This window comes from Nicotiana sylvestris, chromosome 8 (genome assembly GCF_000393655.2).
Source record: "Nicotiana sylvestris chromosome 8, ASM39365v2, whole genome shotgun sequence".
NCBI lineage: Eukaryota > Viridiplantae > Streptophyta > Magnoliopsida > Solanales > Solanaceae > Nicotiana > Nicotiana sylvestris.
Window position 1 is genome coordinate 117,721,454 of NC_091064.1, and position 11,229 is coordinate 117,732,682.

At 38.8% G+C, this 11,229-nt stretch overlaps 1 protein-coding gene across 1 annotated transcript; it reads right to left on the minus strand.

Annotated features, from left to right (window-relative positions):
* Positions 1–377: 377 nt before the first annotated feature.
* On the minus strand, positions 378–2,430 carry LOC104217527 (uncharacterized). The gene is made up of 5 exons (XM_070154430.1): positions 2,148–2,430; positions 1,576–1,869; positions 792–1,515; positions 449–679; positions 378–381 (listed from the first exon to the last, which is right to left on the minus strand). The coding sequence occupies exons 1-5, from the start codon at positions 2,428–2,430 to the stop codon at positions 378–380; spliced, it is 1,536 nt and encodes a 511-aa protein (XP_070010531.1).
* Between the last annotated feature and the right edge of the window lie 8,799 nt (positions 2,431–11,229).

The window sequence follows — 11,229 nt, forward strand, 5'->3', positions numbered from 1 at the left end:
GCCAACCTTGTAACTTTTTTATACTTGCAATAGTCCATACACACCCTCTAACCGGTCACAGTCCTTGTAGGAATCAACTTGTTTTTGTCATTGGTAACCACGGTCATGCCCCATTTCTTTTGGATACATTGAACTGGAGAAGTCCATGAACTATTGTAAATGGGGTACACAACCCCGACATCCAACCACTTTATGATCTCTTTCTTGACTACCTCTTGCATTGCATCATTTAGCCTCCTTTGATGTTCAATGGGGGGTTTAGCACCCTCTTCCAAAATAATCTTGTGCATGCAAACGGCAGGGCTTATGCCCCGGAATATCCGCCAAAGTCCATTCGATTGCTCTTTTCCTCTTTTTTAGCACCTCCAATGTGGACTCTACCTGCATGTTAGTTAAACACAAAGAAAGAATAACCGGTAAAGTAGAAAAAGGGCCAGGGAATTCATACCTGAGATGTGGAGGCAATGACTTTAACTCTAAAGTGGGAGGCTCCTTGATTGAGGGCTTTGTTGGAGGAGACTTCCGATTTTCAAGATCCAAAGATAGCTTGCGGGGCTCATAAGTATAGAACCTCATTCCTTGCAATGTATTCACACACTCCACATAACCTTCTTTCTCATCATCATCGTCAAGATTGATCAAAATGGCTTCCAAATTATCCTCAACATTCATTGTGGCACTAGCATCATCAATAATCAAATCCATCACCAAATCCATGAACAAACAACTTCATTGCTATTCGGTTGCCTCATAGATGTGCACACATGGAAGACCACCTTTTCATCACGCACCCGGAAAGTGAGCTCACCGTCTTCCACGTCAATGAGAGCCTTCCCTGTAGCAAGGAAAGGTCTACCCAAATAATAGCCACCTGATAGTCCACATCACAATCAAGAATCACAAACTCCGCCGGGAGGTTGAACTTGTCAACACGAACAAACACATCATCAATAATAACTAATGGCCTCTTCATAGTACGATCCGCCATTTTCAGCCTCATGGAAGTAGGCCTTAGTTTCCCAATCCCCAAAGTTTTGAACACCAAGTAGGGCATCAAGTTGATACTCGCCCCAACATTATATAAATCTTTGGCAAAATCGGCGCTCCCAATAGTGCAAGGGATTGTGAAGGCGCCCGGATCTTCCAATTTTATAGCTATTAAGTTCACAATAGCACTCACTTGATGTGTCATCTTAATTGTTTCACAATTCATCGACCTCTTCTTGGTAACCAAGTCGTTCATGAACTTTGCATATCCCGGAATTTGCTCTAAGGCCTCAACCAATGGTACATTGATAGACAAATTTTTCATCATGTCAATGCACTTTTTGAATTGGTTCTCACTGTTGTTCTTTACAAGCCTTTGAGGGTATAGAGGAGGAGGCCTTGGCATTGGTGCCTTAGCCTTTGGCACTACCGATTCCAGCATATCAATCACGTATTCCCTAGACGGGTTCACTTCTTCTTGTGTCTCCTCCAAACTATCATCAATATCAATTCTCACCTCTTCATTAGCTTGAACGACAATATCTTAATCAACAATCCTTCTTTGACTTGAGGTGGTCGCATCTCCACCTTTTCCACTTCTAGCAGTCATGTCCATAGCATGTCCCATATTATTCCCACCCTTCGGGTTCACCATAGTATCACTAGGTAGTTCCCCCTTAGGACTAGTGTTCAAAGTTTGGGAGATTTGGCCTAATTGAACCTCCAAATTAGGCCTGATTTGAGGTGGTCGCATCTCCCCTTTTCCACTTCTAGAAGTCACCTCTATAGCATGACCCATATTATTCCCACCCTTCAGGTTCACCACAGTATCACTAGGTAGTTCCTCCTTAGGACTAGTGTTCAAAGCTTTGGAGATTTGGCCTAATTGAACCTCCAAATTACGAATAGAAGTGTTGTGAGAGGCTAGTTGAGCATCGGATTAGGCATTTTTTCCATCATCTGTTTAAACATATTCTCAATTCTACCCACCTCTTTTGTAGAATAGCTCATACCTTGAGAAGGATAGGGAGGTGGATTGCTCGGTTGTTGGAATATCGGGGGCCTTTGAAAACTCGACCCCCGATTGTTGTTGTTCCACCCTCCTCGGTTATTACCTCCTCAATTGCTTTGATTATTACCACCCTAATTGCCTTGGTTACCTTGATTATTCCAATTGATTTGATTATTGTTACCACCACTCCAATTGCCTTGGTGTCCTTGGTTGTTCCAATTTCCTTGCGACCACCATTGTTGTGGATTTTGTCCTTGATTATTGTTTCTTTGGCCTTGATAATTGTTGACATATTGAAATTCTTCTTCTTTGTCATTGAATAAATCACCTTGATAATGACCACTATCATCTTGCATGAAGTGTTCTGGACGGCTTTGCATTTGTTGACCTTGTTCCCGTCTCTTATTTACCATCATATTTACACCTTTCATCGCATTCACTTGTTTTGGCCCTTGAACTAGTTGAAGCTAAGCTTTTACCAATTGGTTCATTGTGCTTGTCAACTCGGCAATAGCTTTTCTGTGATCATGTAGTTCCTTGTGTAGGTGAATGACATTATGGTCACCTTGCGGAACATTTGCTATAATTTGCCACATCGATGAGGTATCCGCCATCTCATCAAGTATTTCACAAGCTTAGACATACATTGTGTTCATGAAGTTCCCTCTGGCGAGTTGATTTACAACACATTGATTTGCTGTGTTGATCCCTTGTAGAAGGTTTGTTGGATCATAGCCTCAGTCAAATCATTATTCGGGAATTCTTTAACCATGGTAGGATATCTTTCCCAAATCTAGTGCAATGGCTCATTGGGTTCTTGCTTGAATGCGAGAATCTCATCCCGTAGTGTTGCCATATTGTCACGATCCAAATTGGAGGGCTGCGACGGGCACCCGGTGCCTTACCCAACCGAGTACCAACGTAATGTATTCTTTCTTATAATACCATCATGAGTAAATGGGCTTGAAGGGACGTCATGATATAACCAGACTGAAATATAAGGGAATACTTGACATAGGATGACCCAACATGTAATACAAACTTATACATGTGACGTGCAGCAAAATGAACACCCATACACTGAACATAGGCCGACCAGGCCATACAATCTTTCATATGCATGACATCTGTCTACAAGCCTCTAAGAGTACATACATATCATAAGGTCGGTACAGGGCCCCACCATACCAATCAATGCATGTCCAAATCATACTGACCAAATAGGCAACTCCGGAGCAAGTGGAGTGCACCAACACCTACCGGTGAGCTAATAGCCTACTAGGAAGAATGTCAACCTATCTATCGGGACCTGCGGGTATGAAATGCAGCGTCCTTAAGCAAAAGGGATGTCAGTACGAATAAAGTACCGAGTATGTAAGGCAGGAAAACATAAATAAGAACAGTAATGTAAAGAGAGATAGATGAGATACAACCTGAAACATCTGAGTTCCTCTGGGGGCTACTGACATGAAATTCACAATACATATATATACATAAACTTTTAAAAACATACAACTTTGTGGGCATCATCATCAACATATTGTACCCGGCATCAAAGAGGACTCGGTAAAAACGTACCCGGCCATCATAAGGCTCTGTAGAATTGTATCCGGCCATGTGGAGCTCAGTAAACCCAACTGATTAGTGATTGCACAATAGGTGTCGTACCTGACCGACTATAGCGTGACTCGGTAGAGTAAAATAGATACTATATATAATGCATGATAGACTCATCGAATCACGTTCTAAACCTTTCAAAGTGACTTAAGGTCATTGTACCTTAGATTAACATTATAGACATCCATACCCTTAATATGAACCTCAGTAAGATTCAAGGATCATACACACTTGCTTAGACTAAATTTATAAGGAAAGAACAACATGGACAATCTTAGTTGCTAGGAGTAGATCCGTTATGAAATAGCATATCGTTTATGTTCGTTTCATTTTAGATCATGCCAAAAGAAAGAAAGAAAGAAGTGCCTTAACATACCTTAAATCCGTTGAGTCCTTAATTCCTTCCAAGCAATTCTTCAAACAACTCAATTTAATCTACCACAACATAAGGAGATTCAAAATCAGTGTTGAGTAAAGGCTAAGTTCGCAACTTAAACTAGTAGCTTGTTTACGTAAATTTTGGCAGCATCTCCCCTATAACAAGACTGTCCTCCAATACAATATATACCAACAACAGCAAGAAAACAACAATAACAACATGTATGCATCATGTTCCAACCTTATCTCCATCAGAATATAGCACAAAACAACCCACACACCCTAATCACTTCATACATAAAACGACAACAAAAGTAGTGTCCCACAACCTAAAAATTGTAACAATGAATGACTAGACAACCACCCTGCCATTATATGGTGTTTCTCCACACTATTTCTCCTCCCAAAATCAATAATAACATTAGAAAAATAGACAACCCAACAGCAACACGAAACAGCCCACAAAACAATCCCACAAGTTCAACAACTCAAAACTGATTTTTCGATTTACTAAAACATATTTTGACTTGTCTTTTCTTTCAAATTGAGCAACAAAATTAACAGTACATAATTACTCCTCTTATCCTATAAACCAGCCATCAATTCAACTTAAAAATAAGTTCATAACCAGCCAACAATGATGCAACAAAAAACAGCATACCACTCATTCGAAACTCGCTAGGTCTAGTTTTTACGGTCGAGTTACAACTCGTACAAGCATAGATAATGGAAGGAGAAGCATAAACTTACCTTGTACTGAGTATAACAACAAAACCTAGTCCTTCTCCATAACAAATCAGTCGCCCAACGCAGCAACATGAAGAAGAAAGTGAAACTAGCAAGCTGTCCGGGGTTTTCGGCACTAGAATCACATCGTAACATCCGGAATAACGTAGGGTATGTGTGGGATTTTTGGGGAGGAGTTGCAGGGGTTCACTCTGGTTTTAATGGTCTGAAATATGAGTGAAATAATTGAGTTAATTATCCCTTAAAAGTCCCCTCTTGACCTACCTAGTTGAGGCCTCTCCTTTTGGCAAGGAGGTGATGCACCTACTTGTCACCTACCAGCCTGCGCAATCTTGCAAACATATGAGTATCTATCTACTCCGACTTCATATCGACAAAACGTTTAATGATTTAGAAACTAGACTCATAGATCTTTAATTTGGTAGGTATATCATCCTCTAATTCCAAGTATATTGGGAGAAAAGCTCAGTTACATTTGACCTAATATTCAACACATTTATGAATGAAACTTGTGATGACCTTTTCCAACTTTTGTTCCATAACTCGCTTGACTTCAAAACATAACACCAAATATCATACGACTAAAATAACTCATATTATAATCTCCTTATAATATTAATAACCCTAGTTTCACTCCAAAAGTACATGGTAAAACATTCCAACTTGTCGACTTTCGACGAAACTTATTTTCTTCAATTTATTTTGCTTCTAAGCCTTCAAACCCTCTTGCTACTTTGTATCAACGATCTTAAATATTTGTAACCTCCACATTAACATGATGCACTAAATTTGTAAACTTTTCAAAGATGATTCCATTTCTACTCTTACATTAATTGACTTATGACGTACTCTTACGTACGAAAATATGGGGTGTAACATCATTCCGCCCTTTGAAACATTCGTCCTAGAATTTTGACTAATGCGCTTATCAGTATCATAACCTGTAGCTCTCACGAATACTTTAATATTGTCCTTGACATCTAGAAAACTGTTCTGTAAATAAATCCAAAGGCCTGGGTATTCCCTCCTTTAGGCCTCTTTCTCATACCACGACCTGTGGTCGGAATTCTTCCAATCTCATAACTGTTGTTACCTTCTGACATGCACCATGTACAACCGTGTACTTGTATGTTTGCCTATGCAACTCTTTTCTCCTTTTTCCTCCAACTTTTGGCCAATCTTTAGGCCTCACTTTGTAAACACATACAGAACTATGACAAGATGTCCCTGTAGGCATCTATAGGTATACTAAAGTTCTTCGCTTGGTACTTTGTCGAACTTACGACTATTGCTATACATTGCTTCGTAGCCTTGGTTACCTATGCTTATGGTTTTACTACATCTAGGTAGTTCATACTATATCCTAACTCTTACTTCGATTTATTATTACCGAGGTCTGCCACCCAGCTCCGGGTTACTCTTTCGCTGCTTGTCCTATATGTATAAATCTATGTCCTTTAATTCTTCCTCATTATTGTTCATCTTAATAATGACGGTCTAATCTCATCTCATACTTTGCAACTTTTATCCATCCATTGGTGATTCACCTTAATGTTGATCCGTAATCTACCGCTGATAACTTGAAACCTCTTACATAGTACATTATCGCTAGGGCTCACGTCTCATTGGGGAATATCTGTAGTGATTTGTCTGATCCACCTAGGGACGATACTATACTTCCATAACCATATTTCATAGCATCCTAACATGATTCATCTTATGGGGGTATTACAATCCCGTGCAATTCATAAAATCCATTTTTTTTTAAATTATTCCTCAATCAAAGGCCTAAATGTCATCCTCTTATCTATCACAATTACACCCTTATTCTACTACCGGGGCATCATTTCATATCTTCTAATTGCTCCTAGTCTTAGACTCCTCCGTGTTAATTCAAGCTATATTGAGCTTTTTATAGCATACATAAACCATTAGCTCTCTTGTTTGATATGCTTAATACTGAGGTCTTACCTATTCTTATCAGCTTCTAACTCACCTTTTCTTATCCTTACTCCCATATACCTAAAATGTTGTCACTCTGCCATACTATAGATTGCGACCTACACATATCTATTGTACTACTCACATCCTTACTTTAACTTGATAGCACCACAGATTTTCTTTAGTGCCTTCTCAGTTGTCTTTAAATGGAAGCAATTACTCTTCCTGGTCGTTCTGCCACTTGTTGCATGAATACTTGGCTTGTCTTATTGCCCACGAATACTATAATTTCATGTACCTCATATGATCTCAAACATTACCTTTGATTTTTTTTTCCATTCATTAGCTACTATAGGCACCACTTTCTTATGGAGTGCATCCAGTGTTGCAGTGAGACTATTGTTACCAGACCAATTCTTCTTCAAGTTAATATGCTTAGGTTGAAGCACTCTTCCTTATTTCCTGAGCTAGTCTTTTGTGGTAGTACTTAGGAGACCTTCTGGATCTTGTAAAGTTGTGATCTTGTTAAACTTTATACACGAAGGAATTTTCGTTATTCTTACTCGCCTACAAACATCCTTAGTTACATACCTCCGTGTCCTTGTGCTTGTAGGGTTACTTCTAAACTCATATTTTGATTGTCTCCTTAATGGTACTCTCCATTATTCCTGTAATACCCCAACTCCTATCTGAGCATTTCTCAAGGGTTATGACGTCATATCTACGAGATTGAATTCACTATATTAGGATTCACTACGTTTATCTTGCATGATCTGTTGATTTGCTTATAACCTCTTGTCTAACCATAACATGGCTCTTCCTGAATCAACTACAACTACTCGCTAGTCCATTCTCATATCTATATTCCGCGTAATCTCTCTTTGGTTATTTACTTTGCCTTAAGTTACCTATCGTACTGGCTCCTTATGTATCAAGTGTTCATTTTGCACTTATTTATCAATATCATGGAGTGCAGAACACTTATTTCTTCTCCCCAGCATCATACTTGCATAATATTTTGGAGTCATATCATATCTGTAGGATCTGAACAGATGCATTCTCATTCCTTTCACCTTTTTACCGCATGCTTCCTTTAATATCCCATAGTTACCTCTTTATCTTTGTTGTTTTTTTCCACATCTTCACTGACATTTTACTCACCTTGAGGTAACCTTTCTATACCGGGATAGTTGAATTTCTTACGCACATGGGTGACACTTAGTGTAATTGGTACACTTAATCCCTTAAGCTTAACTCTGCTTACTGTGCTTGCTTTAGGGAAGCGTCTTCCTGAATAAACCTTAAAGGTTATTCTTTTGTTGTCCATTTTATTATTATTGGAACACGATCTCTGAATTCTCACGATGCCGACTATTACCAATTCCTTCAATCCCTAATTCACGTTCATTTTATCTTGTTCTCTAGTCCATACTGATGTTTATTACTCCGGGGGTCTAACTTGGCCTTTTGGTAATCATATTCTAGTCACCAACTTATTTCTCGAAATGAGGATATGACTTTATGGCTTATACTCGTTTATATTTTCAAGGCATGTCTCCTCTTATCTTTTCCTTCAGTTGGTTGTAGACTTTGTCATCCTGTCATATTTTGATTTACTGTTATCACCCATTTATCACATCCTACTCATAATGCTTCATTTACTCTTTTCTTATTCTCCGACTAATATTTCCTTCTATCACTTTATTCTGAAAACTTCAACAAAACATTCTTTCACTTTTAGCTCCCCTTGCTTCATCTCACTGGCTCTTTAGGTCACCTAGAATTCTCTCTTTAGTAGGAACGGGAGCCATACAAAGGTAAATATTTATCCCTTCTAGGATTCCAGTGCCAATCTTCTAAATTTTTCCAGACATTCTAGTATTCATATCTAAATGTACTATTCTAGATTGCACCATCGGGGCGTCTTATAAGGAGAACTATTACCACATTTGCAATATCTTTCGGAAATGTTAGCTAATGATAATAATCCATCTAGCTTTTTGGGTTACTCTAGCCCCAATTGGATCTTGCTATCCCCTTCTTCTCTTAAACTATATCTGTTGACTCTCATAGGGCATATAGAAATGGTCGTGGCCAATTGTACATACCTCTGTTACTATTGAATGTAACTCAGAATACATATATTTCTCTGCCTGAATTGTAAAAACTCAAAACCTTCACTAACTGGTACCTCGTAACCTTCGCCACTTTGCTTCTTTTATTTGTTGAAACTTGTATCTACCTTCTAATTCTCTTGTTGGTTTTTAAACCATATGGGTGGATAGATATTCATGCCTTAGGCCTCCTTTTCAAGAAACTTACGCGTCTTAGTATATATATAATCTACTGAAGACCTTACATTTACTCATCATAAGCATGATGCAAAATCGAGTTCCATTGACTCAACTCTTCCACAACAACATTTAATCTCTTACCAACTATCTGTTTGGATGAGGTATCATTGTGTTACGAATAAAACAGAATTTAGAAGTTCGAATTCTTACAATTGAGTTCTACCACGCGATCTAGAGTAAGAAGAAAGAGTGACAGTCCTAGATGCTCTGCAGCTTTCTGCTTATAAGTGTGGTGCACTACACGCCCATAAACAAGACTCTACTAGACACAGCTTGTAGACTCCCTAGGACAGAACTACTCTGATCCCACTTCTGTCACGACCCAAATCAGAGGGCCGCACGGGCACCCGGTTCCTTACACAACCGAGTACCAACGTAACGTATTCTTTCTTATCATACCATCATGAGTAAATGGGCTGGACGGGCCGTCATAATATAACCAGAATGAAACATAAGGGAATACTTGACATAGGATGACCCAACATGTAATACAAACTTATACATGTGACATGCAGTCCTATAAGACCAAAATGAACACTCGTACACTGAACATAGGCCGATAAGGCCATACAATTTTTCATATGCATGACATTTGTCTACAAGCCTCTATGAGTACATACATATCATAAGGTCGGGACAGGGCCCCGTCATACCAATCAATACATGTCCAAATCATACTGACCAAATAGGCAACTCCGGAACAAGTGGAGTGCACCAACACCTTCCATTGAGCTGATAGCCTACTAGAAGGAATGTAAACCTGTCTATCAGGACCTGCGGGCATGAAACGCAATGTCTCCAGGCAAAAGGGATGTCAATACGAATAAAATACCGAGTACGTAAGGCAGGAAAACATAAATAAGACCAATACTGTAAAGTGAGATAGATAAGATACAACCTGTAACATCTGAGTGCCTCTGGGGGATACAGACATGAAATGCATAATACATATATATACATAAACTTTTCAAAACATACGCCTCTGTGGGAATCATCATCATCATATCGTACCCGGCCTCAAAGAGGACACGGTAAAACGTACCAGGCCATCATAAGGCTCGATAGAATCGTACCCGGCCACATGGAGCTCGGTAAACCCAACTGATCGGTTGCACAATAGGTGCCGTACCCGGCCGAATATAGCGCGGCTCGGTAGAGTAAAATAGATACTATATATAATGCATGATAGACTCATAGAATCAAGTTCTAAATCTTTCAGAGTGACTTAAGGTCGTTGCACCATAGATTAACAATATAGACATCCATAACCTCAATATGAACCTCACTAAGATTCAAGGATCATACACACTTTCTTAGAATAACTTTATAAGGAAAGAACAACAGGGACAATCTTAGTTGTTAGGAGTAGATCTATTATGAAATAGCATATTTTTTATGTTCGTTTCATTTTAGATCATGCCAAAAAAAAAAGTGCCTTAACATACCTTAATTTCGTTGAGTCCTTAATTCCTTCCTAGAAATTCGTCAAACAACTCAATTTAATCTACCACAGCATAAGGAGATTCAAAATTAGTGTTGAGTAAAGGCTAAGTCCGCAACTTAAACTAGTAGCTTGTTTACGTAAATTTTGGCAGCATCTCCCCTATAACAAGGCCGTCCTCCAATACCATATACCAACAACAGCAAGAACACAACAATAACAACATGTATGCATAATGTTCCAACCTTATGTCCATCACAATATACCACAAAATAGCCCACACACCCTAATCACTTCATACATAAAATGACAACCAAAGTAGTGTCCCATAACCTAAAAATTGTAATGACGAACAACCAGCCAACCACCCTGCCATTATGTGGTATTTCTCCACACTCTTTATCCTCCCAAACTCAATAAAAGCATTAGCAAAATAGACAACCCAACAGCAACATGAAACATCCCACAAAACAATCCCACAAGTTCAACAACTCAAAACTGATTTTTCGGTTTACTAAAACATGTTTCGACTTGACTTTTCTTTCAAATTGACCAACAAAACCAACAGTACATAATTAATCCTCTTATCATTTAAATCAGCCATAAATTCAACTTAAAAATATGTTCACAACCAGCCAACAGTGATGCAACAACAAACAGCATACCACTCATTCTAAACTTGCTAGGTCTAGTCTTTACGGTCGAGTTACAACTCGTACAAGCATAGAAAATGGAAGAAGAAGCATAAACTT